The 21348-nt window shown below is 36.5% G+C and overlaps 1 protein-coding gene across 4 annotated transcripts in view; it reads left to right on the top strand.

The window, feature by feature from the left end:
* The window catches only part of LOC150076111 (guanine nucleotide-binding protein G(I)/G(S)/G(T) subunit beta-1), a 217042-nt gene extending 195993 nt beyond the window's left edge, over positions 1 to 21049 (top strand). For 3 of the 4 annotated variants that reach the window (XM_090387671.1, XM_090387672.1, XM_090387673.1), the window contains exons 7-9: positions 4316 to 4387; positions 8751 to 8967; positions 19977 to 21048. In XM_090387671.1, the coding sequence (XP_090243797.1) occupies positions 4316 to 4387; positions 8751 to 8967; positions 19977 to 20083 (396 nt within the window). In that variant the 3' untranslated portion in view covers positions 20084 to 21048. Of the gene's footprint in view, positions 1 to 4315; positions 4388 to 8750; positions 8968 to 19976 lie in introns of all 4 variants that reach the window. The other variant, XM_090387674.1, reaches the window with a different exon arrangement.
* The last annotated feature ends 299 nt before the right edge of the window (positions 21050 to 21348 follow it).

The raw sequence follows: 21348 nt of genomic DNA, 5'->3' as shown, positions 1-21348 counted from the left end.
GAAAATCATTTAAGCAGCATATGATGAAAATGCTTAGAGAGAAAAATACACTGTATGCCAACAAAATGATTGATATATGATGTGGGAAAGTGTTTTATATTTCAAGACTTATTTTGGCAATTCATTTGCAGTTTCTAATGTCCAAAGAGTTTGTCTCACACTCTTCCATTAGGACAAGCTTTCAGAGATGATGTACCAAGTTTACTCTTGTAGGGGTCTCTGGTTTCAGTGAATTTTTGAAACTAGGAGGTCTTGGTAAAAGAAAACAACTTATCAATTTTGAAAATTTACATGCTTAATGTTTTTGAAATGCATTTATGGGTTTCATTTTGAAATTAATTTAGATTGTGGACATTGTCTGTCTCCATTTGTGATGACTTTATATCAGTGTCTTATTGTGATAATTAAGTGAAATAGTCCACCGCTAGGAATAGTCTTGTGTGTTGCCTCTGGCAGTGCCATGGGCAGCCAAAATCTGCTCTTAAAGCAAACAAGTTGTTAATTATGAAAATGAGAATTGAGATGTGCTTGTTGAGTAGTTACTATACTCCCTTCCTTGTTAAGAACTGTATACTAAACAGTTGGATAATAGTAAATGATGTTAAAGGTGTGGGGAGGGGGTAGAGAGAGAGAGAGAGAGAGAGAGAGAGAGAGAGAGAGGATGAATGAAAGGGTTTTCCACCTTTTGCAGACATGTCTTTGTCAGTTAATTCCATGAAACCCTTAGTTCCCACTATTAACTCTTCAGTAGTGTGTTGCTTGTTCAGTTGACATGGCTCTTTAAAAATTCTCACAGAAAGTACATTTCAAGAATTAGCCACAATAAGCATTATCCAGTACTACCCAATCTTTTTGTTTTATTATTATTTATTTTTGGAAAAGGAATATAGCAACTAATTAAAATTTTTGTGAAGAAAATCTGATAATTCATTTGGTGTTTGGTGATGTTTTGCACTTTTCCTAGATAGTGCCAAATGCCATTGCAAAGAAAGTAGAAGATTCTGGTTACCATGCGATCAATAAATATTGGTTTGATTATCTTTTTACTTATATTATACTATGCATTTCTCAGAATCTGGGCATTTTACAGAAAACTGGGGTTTTGTTACCATATTACCACTTTTTGTTATCACTGCTACCATATTACACAAACAACTAAAATTAATAATTAATTAAAATGAAGAGGAGGAAATAAAAGTAAAAATAATAAAGTACAAGCATTGGTGGCTGTAAAGCATGATGTGCCTAACTGTAATGTAAATTAAATTGAGAATATGTTGTCAGAGTGAATAAGCCCTGCAAGATGCAAATACAAAATATAAAAATGAAGAGGAGGTATTTGGGATATTTGGGAAAGGGGAGGTATCGTTTGGGAGGTATTGCTATATTATTTTTCTTGGAGTAATTCAACATTGCCGAGTGAGTCAGATTGATTTTACTTTGAGGTTTACAAAAATTTTAGTTAAATGTATGGAAATGATTATTTTTTAAATATTATAAGCCATACGTAAAGAGTCAATTAAATATTGTCAAAAATTTCTATTTAATTTATACGGCTGCACTTATAACATTGAAACACAATTGGAATAATTTAAAGATGTTGATTAAAATAATCTTTTAAAGTCATCTGTTTTGATTGAGCACTTTTTGCCTTTATTCCTTTTTTTGAACTGTCTTCTAGTTGAAATAATAAATTTATCAATGCTTCATTTCCTAATTTTGTTGATAAACCCTTTAATCTATCAACAGTTATTGAACTTTTACTCCTTACCTAATCTTTGAACATATCTTGGGCACTCAGAGTATCACTACTTTGTCCTCTTGTCTGCTGCCATCTGGTTCCATATCTCGGCAGTCAAAATTTTTCTTCTCAGTTTAAAAGGTCATCATCACGTGTTGGTACATTGTTCTCAAAAATTACATTTACTTTGAAGACTTGCCACTTCTTCTGGATGCACTAATTCCTTTTCAAGAGATGATATTTCTTGTATGTAATTTTCCTTATTTCCAATATTAATTCCACAGTTTTCAAAACATTTTTTGATAGTGTCTTTTGAAACTAATTTGGACACCTCTTTGATATATTCACCTTCATGAGAGAGATTAATTTGCTTTATAAGTTGCTCTAAATTTTCTGCAGAGTCCATTTTCACCACTAATGTTTTCAGAATCTGTTTCCTGTAATGTAGTATAAAAATTTGAACATACCTTTGGCACTCAAAGTATTAACTGGTATAAATGCCATCTGAACATTTGATAATAAACATTTTTTAGATGGTGTTGATGCATTTCTCTAAGAAAAGTAACACTTTCTGATTTTCCATTTTCTTAATTTCATTAAAGTGTTCTAGCCAGTGAACAAAAATTTTATTGCTCCTCCAAGCATTTTTGTTTGCATGCCATTCAACTCTGAGTTTATTTGTTTGTTTATTTATTATTATTATCATTTTATTTTATTTATTTTTTTTTTTTTTTTGAAGCAGTGTGGCCTTAGTGTGTTTGCACACAATAAATTTGTGGGTCTCTATTTTGTTTTTTAAAACTGTGGCATTGAGACCCTTTTAAAATCAATAATTTTTGTGGACAAAGCATGATAAAAAGAAAAAAAGTGCCATGTCATCTATATTGGAAATTTATTTTGGTTCATACCTCTCTGTCAGATCTGTTACCCTTGAAATCCAGTCACACACTTCACCAGAACAAATTTGAACACTATACTGTTTCAATTAGAAATTTTTAAGTCACCCATTATTAGCTGTAAAATTATCAGTTTAGTATCCTAGCAAAATACTGCTTTCACTTTTAACATTGTTCTACTTATTGGCAAATTTCTTGCACAAGCACTGTCAAATTGTTGACATCTTTAAAGGTTTGATGAGAGTCTCTCTAGAGATTTTACAAAATAAGTAAAATAACACAGTTCACTCTATGCTGATTTGCTATAACACTGTTCTTATACTATAACCCATATCTCACTCTGACACTGTCACAACTCACTATAGCACTCTTTTACCAGCGTACAGATTGAATTTTTGGCATGTTTATAACGAAAACGTTTCATCTGATGTAGTGGATAGCAGTTTCCCATGTTCAGTGAAATTTTCTCCCATGCTAATTTAATTGCATTATGGTGACTTGGTACGTAGTTCCAAGATCAACATTTTAAAAAATGATCAAGTGTATTGCTTGTTATATTTGCGTTAAATGCATTTATCCGAAGTCTAGTCATCACTTGGTACAGTGTTAGACATTGTCTGTAATGGACAGTTTACTCGAACATTGAATCATAATTAATGCAACCAACGCAGTTACATTTTCGAAGTTTAATGGCAGATAAGAATTAAAAAGCGACATCTGGATTTGAAAATTAAATTATACGTTTTGAAGCAAATCAATTCCGTTCAACAACAAGTGGATGTGTGCAATAATTTAAGACCGGCAGGTTCAACTGTAAGAACAATAATAAAAAATAATGAATTAATTTTAACAGCAGGAAAGACAGCTGTTCCACTGCAAGCCACTAGGCTGGCTGTTATAATTGAAATGGAGAGACTTCTAAATAATTTTATTGAAGATAATATCCAATGGACGATTCCATTTAGTTAAATATTATTAAAGAAAAAGCGATTAGCCTATATGATTGATTTGAAGAAAGCTCATCTTTAAAAAAAAAAAAAAATGCCATACTTCAAAGCGGCGAAGGATCAGTTGACTTTATTGTGGTAATGCTGCAGGAATTTTAAAGTAAAACCCCTTTTGGTTTATTATGAAAACGGCCAAAGTACAACCCAAAATCAACCAGGGTTACGAAAACTCGACAGCCCAGGGCCATCAGATTAATATATTCATGATTTTAATAGCATTTTAAGTTTAATTTTGATATGTAATGTAGTTACTTACCACATAATTATATATGTATGTAATGGAGAATATTTTTTATGTATAGATTTTTAATATTAAATATTTTGACTGATATTTGTGCGTCTTTTTTCACTACCATTTATTATTGATTAAGAAATATCCTATGGCATAGACCGTGACTCACAAATACATATGTTACATTACGGGAATACGGCGCTCGCTTAGCGCTGATTCACTTAGCGCTCTGTTTTTCGGGAACGAATTATCAGCGTTAAGCGGGGGTCACCTGTAATGCTTATTTTGCAAAATGGCCTAACTCCGATCAAGTACTTTCACACTGAGATACTTGCTTCCATCTTTTGGGCTTTGTGTTGGGCCATATTGCATGTACCGGGATTACACTGAATTATATTCTAATTTAGATTGGAAACTAATTTTTATATTTATTTTCCAGCTTTGGGACATAAGAGATGGCATGTGCAAACAGACATTCCCAGGCCATGAATCAGACATTAATGCAGTCACTGTAAGTATAAAATTATCCTAAATTATTTATTTACTTTTTTAAAATTATTTGTGGGAAGATTTTTATGCTCTGCAATATATCTGAGCTCTCCCTACTTTATTTTATAATTATTCAGTTTTATTGGATATTTGTGACAATTGCATTATAATTTTTGATAATACTAAATGTCGTATTTCACAATTCAGATAGGTTCAGTATTACAGGCTGCTCACCAGCTGATGAAAAGCCATCAGCTTTGAAAGAGCTGCTGGCTGTGGGACACTGTTCAGGCAGTGTCTCAAATTTTTAAATGTACACCAGACTAACCTGTTCTGGTGATGCCGTACAATTTAAAAAGATATTAAACTTCGTATTTGAAGTTTAATATTAACATTGCCATGGCATCAATAAATTTCATTAATTGACAGCATTATTATTATGTTAATATTGCATTTATCATGTTTATAATACAATAGAATGTTGGTTATCCAGAATAATTTGAAAGGCTGATCTTTCTTCCCTTTTTTTTTTTTTTTTTATGATAGTACAGTAAGTGTCAGTTATAGTGATCACGTTTTCAAATTGAATTTTGATTCTAATGAGTGAAAAATAGAGTTTACTACCTGTTTATATCAGATTGTACAAACAAAAAGCTCGCTGAACTGAAAACTGCAAATTGTTTTTATTGTTTTATGGTTGTGACCTCCAGAAATGTGCTTTATAAAAATAACACGGAGACTACTGGGTTTTCTCAGAAACCATGAGTGAATTTCAGATTAGTTTAGCTCCAGATTTGGTAAGAATAATATCGGCCCAAAACTGTGTGATTTATTGTTTTTCTCAATTTTTTACATTAAAATGTGAACGAAAAGAAAATGTGTAGTTTTAACATTGCAACAAAAAACCAAAATTATTAATAGAATTAGAAAAGGTGAAAAAAAATTAGGAATTCTCTCCAAAGAGTTGAATGTGAAGACTTCAACAATTTACGACATCAAGAAAAATTCCAGTGGTATAACAGAATTTTTGTCAATTATGAATAGTGAAGGAGGATCTAGCAGGTAAAAGACTGTTGAAACCTGAAAATGCCGCTTTAGAGTGTGCACTTTATTTGTGGTTTCTTCAGAAGCACAAAGTTTAGGTGAACAAGTGTCTGGCCCAATGTTGGGTGAAAAAGCATTGGATTTTAATCGAAAATTCAAGAAGTAATGAAGATTTTAAGGCAAGCACAGGTTGGTTGAAAAACTTTAAACTGAGACAGTATATGCAAACTAGATATTCAAGGTGAGAAACTTTCTGCAGACACTTTTAAAGGACACCACTGCCGATTGGCAGCAGTGTCCTTTAAAAGTAATTTTGCATCGGTTATAACAAATTACAAGAAAAAAACGTTTACAATGTTGATGAGATGGGCTTATTATGGAAAGCATTCCTGAGAAAACCCTGGTCACTAAAAGAGAAATGGCTGCACCAGGTTTTAAGATGAGAAAAGAGCAAGTTACAGTTCCTATGAGTGCAAATGCTATTGGGGTGCACAATTGTCCATGCTCGTTATTGGTAAGTTGGAAAAACCAAGAGCATTTAAAAATGTTTCTAATTTTCCTGTTTTGTATAAAAATCATAAAAGTGCCCAGATGGATGTTTCTGTTTTCTGAGATTGGTTTATAATTTTTTTTATTTAATTAATCTTAATTATTTAATTTAATCGTAAGGTAAGGTTAAATTTATTTAACGTTACCTTACGTTCAATTATCCAGAAAATTTGGCTATCCGGAAGAGGTCTGACATGAGTTATTCCGGATAACTGCCACTCTACTGTACTTAAGGTGTATTTAGATTAATAAATCTTTTTTTAAAATTTTCATTCTTGTTTATGTAGATTTTGTTTAATAGTATACAAAAAAAAAAAAAAGAAAAGAAATGTCAAAGGTGCCAAAAAAAGTAAGCATAGCACATTAAGTGCACGGGTTTTCAACTTGCATATAAATCATTGAACACTGTAAAAAAAAAATAAATAAAAATCAAAATAGGGGAAAAAAGCTCCCAAAAAAGGAGTAATGTTTGGGAGGGGGGCCGCTTTTTTAGTGCATTTTAGGGCTAGACCTAAAGAGCACTAGAAAGTCCGCTGCCCCAAAAAAGAAACACTGACGCTCACCTATTTATTGCCTTCATCTAGTCCATCTGTCTGCATGTAATAATTCCATTTTTATTAGATGGATTGTTATAAAATTGTATATTTGGCTCTTTTAGAAAGATTTATCAAGCCTTCCCAAATTTGATTAAAATGTGACCAATAGAAATCTGGCAGTTATTATTTTTATTTCTTTGTCTGTCCATCTGCGTGTAGTAACCTGACTCCTAATGGATGGATATTCATGAAATTTATGTCTCTTTTAGAATGATTTGTTGAGCCTTCCTAAAATTGAACCAGTAGAAATCTGGATATTGTTTGTTGCCACGCACTTGATAGGAGGAATCAACTGGCAGTATGAAAGATGTGTGCAGAAACAAAATGTTATCAGTTCAAAAGTCATTGCTGCTTTTTTTGCTTTTTTTTTTTTTTTATTTATTTATTATATAAGCAGAAATATGTGCAAATGTATAATTTTGAAATTTTGCATGCTTAATGGTAATATAAACTTGAAAATGGAAGTGACCAATATTAGTACCTAATATACACCAAGTGGCCACTTTGTTAGGTACACTTAACAAATAGTCAATAGGGCTCAGAAACAGCCTGTCTTTCAAAAGTATACTACAGAGATGACTTATTTGCTTCCCACAGTTGTTGCAGGTTAGATGGTTGCACATCCATCTCTGCCCCAAACAGTTTGTTCCACCTCATCACACATATGCTTGGTCGGACTGAGATCTAGCAAATTGGGAACCACCAAAGTAGGCTGAATTCACTGTTATGTTCCTGGTATCAGTTCTGTATAATTAGCACCTCTGGAGCCAGGTGGGAAGGAGCAGCAGTGCGTAACACACGCTTCTTGATTAGACCGGGGTTCGATCCTGTCACCACCAAATACGGAGGATGCGGAAAGGTCAGGGAATGACTACCACATATTCCTGGAGGAATATGGCCTTAGTTGCTAATGCTCCTAAAAACCAAATAACAAACAAACAGTTCTGTATAATTCTGGCCTTGCAGTGTGTATTATCCTGTTGGAAGAACTCATATCCAGATGGATACACTACAGCCAAGGAGGGATGCACTGGTTAGAAACAGTTTCCAGATCTGTGGCAGCCAAATGTGTTTCCAGATCTGTGGCAGCCTAGTGTGTACCATGAAAACACTCTCCACACCATTACACCACCATCACCAGTCTGCATTGTTGACACCTGGAAAAATGGGGATAGGGACTCGTGCTTTTTTCCTAATATTGTATTCCTCCCATCAGCATGAAACATCGGGAACCAGGATTCATGATATTTTTCCAATTCTCTATTGTTGGTGTTACTGAACCCACAATGACTGATCCTTATGTTTTTCTGATAGTAGCAGAACCCGATTCAGTTCTTGGCTGCAAGAACACCATCCATAACAAGGTAGTATGGCAAATTGTTCGCTCTGAAATAACTCATTGGTCAATGCTCTTATGCTAGTTTATTTGACTTTGTCAGCCTGTATTATCCTCTTGCATCAACAAGCTGTTTGTGAAAACAGGACTGCTGTTGGATGGATGTTATTTAGATATTGGACCAATCTAAATACACTTAAGGCGCAGCCATATGTGATGTGGAAATCCCAGCCAAGTTGCAGTTTCTGAGTTACTCATTTCTGAGGTACTCATGCTGTACCGACTACAATGCCACAATCAAAGTTGCTTAAATCTTTAGTCTTATTCATTATTGCATTGAATTGTGCACATACAGCCACATGCTTTATCACATTGTACAAACAGGTGATGCTGATACTGAAGAAGCATTTCATTTCATGAAAAGAGTAGGCGTACCTGATGAAGAGGCTATGCAGTGTTTTATTTCATTGAAGAAAAGAAGCATTAAATTTTCAAATTTTTGCAATAAAAAAATTGTATTTAATAAGGCCATATCTCTCTCTCTCTCTCTCTCTCTCTCTCTCTCTCTCTCTCTCTCTCTCTTTCTCTTTGTTTATGGACTTTAGCACACAAGAAATTGGCCATTTCTATTAAATTTCTATCTATCATTGAACCACTGAAGAGGAACAGATAATTACTCTAAAATGTTTGTAAATGTATCTAATGAATTTTGAAATTAAATCATTTGAACACATGTAGCGTACCTTGTTTAAAATACTCATTCCTGTGTTCGTAATAATGTTCTTCAGTCTTTTTATTATCAAGAATTAAATGAAAATGCTTGTGTCTCTTTATTAAAATTTAACTTCTCCCCCTTCTAGTTCTTCCCCAATGGCTATGCTTTTGCAACTGGCTCTGATGATGCAACTTGTAGATTGTTTGATATCCGAGCAGATCAAGAGCTTGCCATGTATTCACATGATAATATTATTTGTGGCATTACCTCCGTGGCCTTCTCTAAAAGCGGTCGTCTTCTACTGGCTGGCTATGATGACTTCAATTGTAATGTGTGGGATTCTATGAAGGCTGAACGAGCAGGTAAGTATTAAAATGATCACTAAGCATTTCACATTTTATTGATGTGTATGATTAAGTAGTGTTTGTCTACCTTTGCTAAAATTGTTACGTTACTTTTGCATTATTCTAAGATACGAGGGGCATTTGAAAAGTTTTGTAGTCGGAGTGTGAAAGGTTAGTGGTGCAGTTAAATTTCGGTACTTATGTATAACACTTCAAATAGTAATCCACCAAGTTTCATGTAGTTTTAACAATATCTGTCTTTAATTATTGGTCTTGAAGTCAACAAAGTTGTGTGAATGGGGGAAGATGGACAAAAGCAGTCACCGTGCAGCCATCCAATATTTGGTAAAAAAGGGACTAACATCAAAGGCAATTCATGATGATATGGTTATTAACATTGAGGGAGGATGCCCCTTCCTATTCCAGGGTTAAGAAGTGGGCAATAGAATTTAGATGAGGGAGGGAGAGCCCGGAAGATGACCCATGCTATAGAAGACCTGCAACGTTCATCACTCCAGAAGTTGTTGACAGTGTGCATGATGCGGTAATGGGTAATTGTCAAGTGACAGTTCGATACATTGCCAGCATCTTGAGGATCTCATCTGAATATGTACCACATAACAGTTCTCGCTATGAAAAAGGTGTCGGCATGGCGAGTCCAAAAGTAGTTGACAGCAAATCAAAAACACACAAAAGTTGCAAAGTCACGTGAACATTTGCATCGTTTTAAAGCAGATCCAGCAAATTTCTTGCGAGATTTTTGACCACGGGTGAGACATGAATCCATCACTTTCAGCCAGAGAAAAAGGAGCAGTCCAAACAGTGGAAACACAGCTCTTCCCTTCCAAAGAAATCCAAGTCTATTCCTTCTGCTGGTGAGGTGATGCCGTTGGTTTTTTAAGTGTTGCTGGTAGATTACTTTCAGAAAGGCCAGACAGTCATGGGAGAGTATAATACACAGACCTTGTGAGGTGTTTGCATGAAAATATCAATGATAAACACCAAGGAAAACTCAACAAAGGAGCCTTGTTCCACCAGGACAATGTGCCTGCTCATCATTGCCATGGCTTTGAAATTTCGGACCATCCCCCATATTCACCAAATCTAGCACCATCGAACTTTCACCTATTTCCTAATTTGAAAAAAATACCTGTCTTGACGTCCATTTTCCTACTGACATTGACATCACTGCTACAGTGAATGCATTCCTGTAGGCCTAAGAGAAAACTTTCTTCACAGTAGGAATAAATGCATTCAGCATTTGTGGCAAAAATGTATTGAGCTACATTCAAAAGTAACATATTGCCAGATTCCTCAAATAAACCCTTCATGCTCAGCCACGACCTTTTCAGACACCCTGCATAAGTTCTAGTTACAGTGGTAAATTACAGATTGAATGTGATAAAAGCCTATATAAGTGTAAATACAAAGACATACTAATTTTATTTAGTGCTATAGTTTCAGTAAGCTTATTAATGTACTGTGTTGTATATGTTATGTATCTTGTGCTTGATTTTTGAGTGCTCATTAGAAAAGATTGAGATGTGAGTCCCTGTCACAAAATGGGTTATGGTACATGATACAGAAATGTGAGATGAACAGCTTCTCTGTATACAATGGCAGAGGGAGGCAAACAACAGTTTCTGAAGGCATTCTTGAAGAGACTGCTGTTGCAGTGAATGGGAATGCATTTTTCTATTAGTATAAGAGTGGTTGTCACACAATTAACCCTTTCTCTGGTCATTTGTCTGCAAGGTGAACTTAGCACTAGTGTGAATTGCACATGATCTTTCAGTTGACTGGGTGATTCTGTTGTGACCATTTAACCCTAAGGGCTCACATCTGCTGAGTATGGGCTTGGCACACCAAGGGTCCTCAGCTGGATATCATCATTCTTCTCTTTCTTGGTGATTTCCTTCTACTTCTCTCACACACACACACACACACACACACACACACACACACACACACACACACACACACACAGGGTAACTCAATTTTTTTTTGGCTGGTGCAGCATAAGCCTCAAGCTTCCTTGCACCATATGGCTAATAATAATAATTTAGATTTTTCTCTTTGGTTCCTGATGAGTGGAGGTGGACTGTACAGGTATTGGCTTTTAAACATTCTGTGGACTGACTGAATGCACCTTAAACTTGAACAATAATGTCAGCCGAAAATTATCAGGTAGAGGAACGTTACCTCTTCTGTCATGTCTTTAAAGGCAAAAATATTATCAAAACCAATTAATTCATAGTTTATTGCTGTTTCACACAACGTTTATATTAACTTTGATTAGAAAGAACGACAAGGAAATTGATCTCATACCTAAGATACAATTTATCCATGTATCAGTGATGAAATTCCATTGCATTCCTCGTGTGAAACCATACTGGTTTCACTTTTACATTCATTATAAGATCCTTCTCTTGGGTGGTTGGTTCACCCACATCTCATAGGATATACCATGATTACTGCTTGTATAATATCATGAACTCTATGGCAGGGGACGAGAGTTGCCTGTGCAGACGTGCCTTTCTGCCGCTCTTGGAACAGAGAAGTTATTTTCTGATTTATTTTCTGCTTTATTAGTTTAAATTGACATATTAACTTATTTTCTAGAGTAGCTTTATATTCCTATTTACGGTACTTAAGTTTAAAGTAACTTAGATAGATTTCGTAGGTATTACTTAGTATCGGAAAGGGTATCAAATCCACGTGTTTACTGTTCGTAAATAGCTGCCATTGTTACGCGAAAATTAATTAGTAAAATCTATTAATCTTGTCTGAACATCATTGGCAATTAAATTGTACTTTTAACTATATATATAACCACTTAGGTTACGTAACATAAATAATTAGTAAAAATAAATAATTAATACATAACTTGATACGGAAGTTATATAAAGGGATTTCGTAGATAACACTCGTTACTAAAACATAAATATTTCGTAGATAACACTCGTTACTGAAACATAAATATAGCGTTATAACATTTTTTTTGTACTGAAATTGAAATTTTATTGAAAGTAAATCGAAATCATGACTCAAACCAGAGCAGCAAAGCAAAAGGCTCAAGCTAATGGGAATGCTGTGGCTCAGGGGAGAACTGAGGAGGGCAGTTGCCCTCTGAATCACAGCCTTTTAAGATGCACTATTTGCTTGATGTTTGCGGAGCAGTCAGGTATGGGACATGATACTGTCATGGAGGATGTCTTTGTATGTGTGCGATGCAAGGAGTGTAAGGAAATCAGGCGACAACTCAGCGTTGTTATGGGCCTATATGAGAGCTTGAAGGACAGGGTGGGTGCCCTCGAAGGATTACAAGTGAGGGGCCTATCAAGCTCTCAGCTGCCAACACCAATGCCAGAGCTTGCACTTGGTCATCGCGCAACACAGCGGCAACCCCCAATAGAATGCGCAGGCAGAATTGCGCTGGTCCCAAAGGAACTAGTAGTTGTTGGTGACTCTATTGTCAGGGAAACGGGAAACATGCTTTGTAAAAAGGATAGGTGGAACAGGACCAGGGTATGTCTGCCAGGGGCAAAGGTTGATGACGTTGTAGAGCGGATATCATCTTTTAAGGGCACAAAAGGTGATATAGTTGTACACGTTGGCACTAATGATATTAACAGTAGGAGACCGGCGGAATTACTTAACAAGTACAGGTCACTGTTGAAAAAAAGCCGTGAATTAGGGTTGAATTTGAAAGTATCTGCAATTCTGCCCAGACACGATAGGAGGGAGTATATGATGAGAGCCCTGTCGATCGATTCGGCCCTGGAAAAATTGTGCAGGGCTCACGGGGTAGAATTTTTTTCAGCCTGGTCTGTACTTGTTAACAGGAGAGACTGCTTCTACAGGGATGGGATACACTTAAATAGAAAGGGTGCAAGAATGTTTGCTGATGCTATCGAGGCAGTGTTAGGTGGGTCGGAAAACTGCTAGATTGGGGGGACACAAGGACTAATAGATTAACAGTGGCCACTGGCAGAGGAGAAAGTGATTCTTGCACTGCTTCTATTGGAATGAGCAGCAGCCTGGAAAATAATATGCAGGATATTTCAGAGACTGCTGGGAATCATGGGGGTACAAGTAAACACATGGGTTGTGTTAGGGTGGCTAAGAGGAAGAGCAGGTGCATGTATACTTGCGTGTACACCAATGCTAGGAGTTTAGTAAATAAATTTGATGAATTTGAGGTATTGCTCAAAACATCAAAGGCAGATATTGTTGGGATTTCAGAGACGGGTTGTCACACAGATATAAGGAATGCAGAACTGGAATTTGGGGAGTACAATGTCTACAGAAAGGATAGACAGGATAGGAAGGGAGGAGGGGTTATTTTATCAGTTAAGAAACACATAAAATCCAAGGAAGTGAAGCCAGTCGACATCGCTGGACAGTGCAGTGTCGAGTCAGTTTGGTGTGACATAAGCATTGGGAGATCAAAATTGAGAGTAGGAGTGTGCTATAGGCCTAATGACTCTGATGAGTATAATAAGAAACTGTACAGAGAAATAGAGTGGGCCAGTAAATCAGAGAGTCTTATAATAGGGGATTTTAATTTCCCAGATATTGACTGGAATTTGGGGGCTGGTCACTCACACACTAGCAAGGCTTTTGTGGATTTATTGGATGATTGTTTTCTACATCAGCATGTTCGGGAGGCAACTAGATTGAGTAATACTCTTGATTTGATTATCAGTAGTGATTCTTCATGCATTAAGAATCTGCAGATAAATGAACCACTAGGTGGCAGTGATCACAGTGTTCTGAAGTGGGATTTACTCAAAGAGGTAACTACCATTAGGGGTAAAAGGAAGGGGTATTGCTTTCGTAAAGGCGACTACAATGGACTGAGACAGTATTTAAATTCTATACAGTGGGACCAACTGATGATGTTACCAACAGCAAATTCAGAATGGGAAGCATTCAAAGAACTTATCTTGGAAGCTACTGGGCTTTACATACCAACTAAGAAATATTGTTCAAGGTTTAGGCCTAAATGGATGTCACATGAACTAATGAGGCATGTGGCAGAGAAGAAAAGGGCATGGGATACATACAAATTAACATGTGATACAGAAGCCTATGATAGATACAAGTTGATGTTAGGCAGGCGAAGGCAGATTACAAGAAATCCTTGGCAAGGGATGCGAAGAAAAACAGCAAAGAGTTCTTTACTTATGTTAACTCTAGAAGGAAGGCGATGAATCAGATTGGTCCACTTGATATCGATGGGTCAACTGTTGATGATCCTGCTCAGGTAGCTAACAAACTAAATGAATATTTTGCATCGACATTCACACATGAGGAGTTATTCAGCGAGGGGAATGCCAGAGGTGTATTCAACTCTAGCAGTAAGCTAGAGAATCTTGTAATAACTGAGAGTAAAGTGGAGGAGAAATTGTTGAAGATAAACACAAAAAAGGCACCTGGGGTGGATGGGATCTATCCAGTTATATTAAAGGAGGCAGCAAAGGAAGTAAGCAAACCCTTAGCCATAATTATGAGAGCTTCCTTGGACTCAGGCGAGGTACCCATGGACTGGAGATGTGCAAATGTGACCCCAATTCACAAAGGAGGATCAAAGGGCGACACAAGTAATTATAGACCTGTGAGTTTAACTTCTGTTCCCGGAAAATTAATGGAGGGACTGGTTAAAGAAGCACTGCAGGATCATCTAGACAAGACTTCAGTTATAGCTCTGACACAGCATGGCTTTGTTAAGGAGAAGTCTTGCCTGATGACCAATTTGATTGGATACTATGATGCAGTCACAAAAGAACTGGATGCAGGGAATAACTTTGATATTATGTACTTGGATCTTAGAAAGGCTTTTGATACTGTTGCACATGGAAGACTGCTGCACAAATTGGAGCAGTGTGGCATTGGAGGCAAATTGCTGCTATGGATAAAGGGGTGGTTGAGGGGGAGAAGACAGAGTGGTAATCAATGGACACTGCTCATTGTGGACTAATGTTATTAGTGGAGTCCCTCAGGGTTCAGTATTGGGTCCATTATTGTTTTCTGTATTTATAAATGATATTGATGATGGTATATCAAGCTTAGTGTCCAGGTTTGCAGACGATATGAAGGTTGGCAGGGTTGTCAAGGACACTACTGACACTATGCTACTGCAACAGGATCTGGAAAGGATGAGCAGATGGGCTGAGAGGTGGCAAATGAAGTTTAACATTGACAAATGTAAAGTACTACATATGGGAAACAGCAACCCCAGAGCAACGTATCAACTCTGTGGTACTACACTGACAGTGGTAGAGAATGAAAGGGACCTGGGGGTGGTTGTGCAGGCAGATATGAAGTTGTCTGAGCAGTGCAGATGGGCTGCAAGAGTAGCTCATGGTGTATTGTCAATAATATATAGGAATTTTTCTAGCAGGGATAAGGAGCTGATTATTCCCTTGTATAAGGCAATGGTCAGGCCACACCTAGAGTACTGTATACAGGCCTGGAGGCCTCATTTTAAGAAGGATGTAGAGCTGTTGGAACGAGTACAGAGAAGGGCAAAAAAGATTAGTGAATGCAACAAAGGTTGTCTCTTATGCCGAAAGGCTTAAATTTTGCAAATTACAGTGTCTGGAGACTAGGCACCAGCGAGGTGATCTGATAGAGGTGTACAAAGCCTTGAATGGTTTGAGCATGCTCAGTGCTGATGGGATTCTTGCCTTTAGCCAGCGGGTGGTTGGTAGGTGGAACAGACTTCCATCCCTTGTCGTGGAAGTTGATAGCCTAAATAAGTTTAAGGCTCAGCTGGACAGGTATTTCGAACGAACAGAGGGGTAAAGTAGAAGTGGTTATTTTTTATTTATTTATTTTACTTTTTTTTTTTTTTTTGGTTGATGCTGCATAAGCTTGCTTTCTTGCATCAAATGCTTCTACTAATGCTAATGCTAATGCAGTATGTTATTCCTAGCATTCAAGTTAGAGGTTGCTTGGACACTGATCCATAAAGATTTAAAAAACAACATTTTGGAATTCAAAAGTACATCACCAAGGGTGTCAAGAATAATACTCAATAATACTCAAGATTTCTAAGAGGTACAAGCTAAAGGTTATAATGATTTATGCACCAACATCGAGCCATGATGATTAAGAGGTTGAAGAAATGTACACCAAAATTAAAAGTCTTTTAGATGAGCAGAAAATCCACTACACTATTATTATGGGGAACTTCAATGCTAAGGTTGGAAAAGGACGAAACAGTGCAGAAAGGGGAACTATAGGAAATTTTGGAATTGGTGAAAGAAATGAAAGAGGTGAAAGACTTGCTTGTGGAATTTGCAGAATCTCAAGGATTGTCAGTAATGAACACTTTTTTTCAAGAAAAGTGTGAACAGAAAGTGGACATGGAAGAGTCCAAATGGATTAACAACTAATGAAATTGACTTCATCCTCACTAACAGAAGATATATCGTGAATGATGTTACCGTCCTCAATAAGGTAAACGTTGGACATGATCACAGAATGGTAAAATGCACTCTTGATATACTTTTTGCAGCTGTGCCAAAAAATTTTCAACTAGAAAAGTATCAAATCGTAAACCATTTTCTGCTGTGGAGAGACAACCTAGAGAAACACGTACACTGAAACCATTATAAGTAAATACTAGTAGAGGGAGATTTTGCCGATGAGCAGATACTTCATTCTATACAAGTACCAGGTGCCTCTCTGGTTGCATCAGTTTCATCTGCAAGAATATTGGCAAAAGGGCAACTGTATGAGAAAAGACTTTGTTGTCTACAGAGCTTGGCAATTAGGTACCTTAGACGGAATGTGATTGAGGTTTATAAAGGGCAGCGTAAATTCGGATTACAGGGGAAGAGGTTTAGACTAGATTGTAGGAAGGGGTTGAGGCTGACAGTTTGAAGAAATTCAAAGGTGAACTGGCTAATTACTTACATAAGGAGAGAAGCACATACAATGGTGTTCAAAGAAGTGCAACACCGTTAAAATTGTAATTGTTGTCCGAATAACGTAAGTATATGGCAGTATTTCTTACAGATTACATCAGATAAGATTTACACACATAGGTGATCACGTAATATTGCATCAGCTATTACTTTCAGCAATATAAGCATGCTCTACAAGAGTTGCAGTCATTCCTTGCTTGTGTCAGGATGGCGAGTTACGTGCAGTTGGCACCACAAAGGAGTGCTAATGTTGCTTTAGGTGAGGAAGGATGTTCTTTCCATCATATTGTTTATAGTGTCTTGTAATCAGTCGACAGTGAGTAGATTTCTTTCCAAGCTCATGAATACTGGTTCTGCTGATAGGAAAAAAAGAACCAGATACAAACGAGTCTACACCAAAACAGGACCGTGTTTTGAAGGACTTATGCAACTGTAAAGCTTCTTCATCTGAGCTGAAAAGAGAATGGGAAGAACATACAGAAGTGGTGGCAAGTGCAGTAACAGTCAGACGACACCTCTTCAAAGATGAACTTGTAGCTCGTCATCCCAAGAAGAAGCCCCTCCTCACACAAAAAAAATGAAAAGGGCCCGATTAATTTGGTGTTAAGGAGCATGTCAAATGGATCCCCGAGCAGTGGAAGTCAGTTAATTTCTCGGATGAGAAGAAATTCAAATGGCATGGCTCTGATGGGAGACAAATGATTCGCCGTAGATGTGGTGAAGAATATCATCCAGATTGTATGGTGTGTACAGTGAAATTCCCTACCAGCCAAATGATATGGGGATGCATTTCGTATCACAGAGTAGGTCACCTGCAGTTTATAAAAGGTTACGTAAATGCCAGTGGATACCTGGCTATATTGGAAGGCAAATTGCTGCCAACCATTAAAGACCATTTCAATCTGCCAAGTAACTGTATCTTTCAGGACGACTCTGTTCCTTGTCATCGAGCGAAAAGTGTAAGTAGGCACTTCTGTAGTTACTTTAGCTTCATTTCTGCATTAGACGTTCTACAGTAATCTGTTTACATTTATTAAAAGTGAAAAAATGGTTGGAAGAGCGCTCCATTACAACTGTTAGCTGGCCAGGAAACATCCTGGACCTGAATCCTATGGAGAACTGTTGGCATCATGTGGAATCTGTAGTTGCCAGAAAGAAACCAAAGATCCTTCGTGAACTTGAGGAAGCCATAATTCGTGTTTGGAACTACGAACTATCAGTTGATTATCTTCAGAAATTGATCTTGTCAATGCCTCGATGGTGTGCTTCTGTCATCAGGGCCAGAGGCGGTTCAACTAAATATTAGTTTGCATCTGGTGAACTTTTCATTTTGTTTTCCATTTAAAATGATAAACTGGAGCAAATTGAGGGCTTCTGATAACATATCAGCCAGAATTGTTGTGCTTACCAAAACTGTTGTATAAAGGTTGCAAATGCTCATTTTGGAATATTTTGAGAACACCTGTCAAATATTATTTAGCTTTGTCTTAACTATTAATAAATATCTTTTGTTTATATTTCTATTTGTGATGCTAGTCATTAATGTAACATAGCATTGCAAAAAAGGGTAATAAAGATTCTCTCTCTCTCTCTCTCTCTCTCACTCTGTGAAATTCCTAGGTAATGCACTTTCTTTGAACACCAGTGTATTTGTCTATATTTATTTTGGCCCATCAACAAAAGCCTGTGGCTTCCTTGCACTATATGGCTAATACTAACATAGAGGACATTACACAAACAGCAGTTGTATCCATTTCACTGCGTATATGTATGAGAATTGTTGCCACAAGATAGGAATAAGCACATAATAAGTGGCTCATTCTGCAAAGTGCAATCCTCAATTTCTCAGCCATGGCGTCAGGTGAATTGTGTTTTACAAGAAATAGAATTCTCAGTTCACAAAACACTCATTCGTGGGCCAAAGAAAACTCACGTACAATTATCAGTACTCATTATTGACATACCATTTCCTTTAATTTTTGGTGTGGTACTCTTTCGGGCAATTTTTTGTCATCAGCAAGTTCTCCGTAATGACATAGCTACATTTTATGCTGAAGGAGTTGTAAGAACTATTGGAAGACACACCTTAAAATTTAGCAGAGGAAATAGTTATGCGTAAAAGTGAACCAGTCCACTTTTTCCCATGATGTTTCTAATTTTTTAATCATGAAGTACGATAACTAATGGATTAATTGGAATTGCCCTATACATTGGCCCAGAATCACCAGAACTCACACTCTTGAATTACTTTGTGCCAGGTCACATGAAGTTCATGGTTTATTTTACATGTATTTATGTTTTGTAATTTATGATTAATGTTTTATTTTTCGGAAATGAATACTTTTGAGACATGTTTATAGGAACTTTTTCTTATTTTTAGCTATAGAATATTGTTCCTATATTTGTTCCATGCAAATTAAAAACACCTTGTGTGTTGACTGTTTAAATGTAAGGATTAATATTTAGGGGTAGCAGTCATACTGTTTTATCACTAGAGGAATCATAGAATTACAATGATCTGCTATAAAATAGTGACACAGAGCACTGCACCATAAACCATTACCAAAATTAATCTACTCAATTTATTTACATTCAATAAGCCTTCTACGTATAACACTTGATACAAATATTTTGTTCATTGCTGAATGCTGTGTGAGGCCTACACCTTCTGTACACTTGTTTTAGCCAATGGCATAGCCTCACTGACATATAACTGCATTTTAATTCTCTTCCTGTTAAGAATTGTTTTTGATCATGACAGGTTTTCTTGCTAATTTGATAGCCATGTAATATCGGGGGTTCATATTCTTTGATTTACAGCTCTGAGAGTGGGAAATGAAATATCAAGTAAGAAGTAACTTACTGTATTCATCTAGTGAGAATAAGTTGGCTACATTAAAAACAGAAGTGCATTGATGCTTCTTGGTGCACTGAATGTAACTGTTTTCATTCAGAATTCAGTTGGTGTGCTTACATGTTTTCATTTGTGCATAAAATATGTAAATATTATAAATTATGTTGCTACTGTGAAAAATATTATTTTCTGTCATATAATATAATAGTGCTATGTTTTGTTGTTTTTCTCTCCAGGTGTACTAGCAGGCCATGATAACCGTGTAAGCTGTTTAGGAGTAACAGAAGATGGGATGGCAGTTGCCACTGGTTCCTGGGACAGCTTCTTGAAGATCTGGAACTGAGGTCTAGTATTTTGGGCCATATGCTCACCACCCAGCTGCTGCATTCCTGCTGCCTACTTTACTGCATGCCACATATACACATACAAACACACACATACAAAACACACACACACACACACGGACCAGAGGAATAATTGCTGCTGCCTCGAGGAAAATATATGATTGTTGGTGAGTAACTTCCCAGGCCCCATCCAGTGGTGTCACGAGAGACCAAAGATAGGCTGTTCACTTTGTGTGCCTGCCACCTTTCATTTTGGAAGGTCTAGTCATAGCCTTTAACCTATTCTGTATGGGAGGGAGAAAGTGTCTGTGTCTGGCTATTGCCATATTGTTACCACTGCTACTTTGAGAAACGAATGCTCTTTGTGACTGGCTGGCACTACTTTGGGATTTTGTTTGCTGTCCTGTTCATGTTTTTTGTAAGGTAAAGTGTGTGTGTCTGTGTGTGTGTGTCACTTCTCAAAAATCTTATGATGGTTGAGAAGCGAGGCTGTTCAGTAATTGGCTGTTGTCCTAGCTGTTTGGGGAGCTTGAGCCCCACTCTCCCCAACCTGATAGCCCAACAGACTGGTGTGTTTTCACATACAGTAATGCATTGCAACAGCATAGTGTCTCTATGAACAAAAGGTGCAGATTTTGCATTTTCTTTTCTTTTCTTTTCTCCTATTTTTTGGTCATAAAATATTTTGTACACACAAAACCTAAAATACAAAAATGTTATTGACATTAAATAATTTCTTTTGTAATTTAGAACTTTCAGAACTTTTTAAGGTGAAGTTTTTGTACATAAATACTAAAGCATAAATATATAAAGACAACTAGATAACATCACTTTTTTTTCTTTTTTTTTTTTGCCTTGACATTGTGCACCCATTTTTGTAATTTGCAGCTCTTATAATTTAGGGACCATTGGAAAAAGAAAACATTTCTTACTGCAAAGTTACTTTTGTAGAACAACTATGATTACTGAATTATTTGCTTTCAGTGAAAAGTGTAAAAAAAAAAAAAAAAAACCTTCAGGAAAATTTGCATTAATTTCTGTATTTATTGTATTATAAAGTTTATAGAAAAACAGATTTTAAAATTTATTTAAAATTTTTAAAAAATATATATTTTTTGGCCTTTTTTTTTTTCCCCTTTATCTCGGTGTTTAGTAGTTCATTTTGGATGTACCAGCATTAGCTCTCTGCATGCACCCTTAATGTCTGTGGTCCCAGTACAGTGCTGCTAATATATAAAGGAAGCAAAGAAAGACGGCATGTGTA

The sequence above is a fragment of the Mastigoproctus giganteus genome, chromosome 13, assembly GCF_048544385.1.
Source record: "Mastigoproctus giganteus isolate SK-2022 chromosome 13, ASM4854438v1, whole genome shotgun sequence".
Taxonomy (NCBI): domain Eukaryota; kingdom Metazoa; phylum Arthropoda; class Arachnida; order Uropygi; family Thelyphonidae; genus Mastigoproctus; species Mastigoproctus giganteus.
The sequence above is the reverse complement of the archived record's forward strand: the minus strand, read 5'-3'. Positions and strand labels throughout refer to the sequence as shown.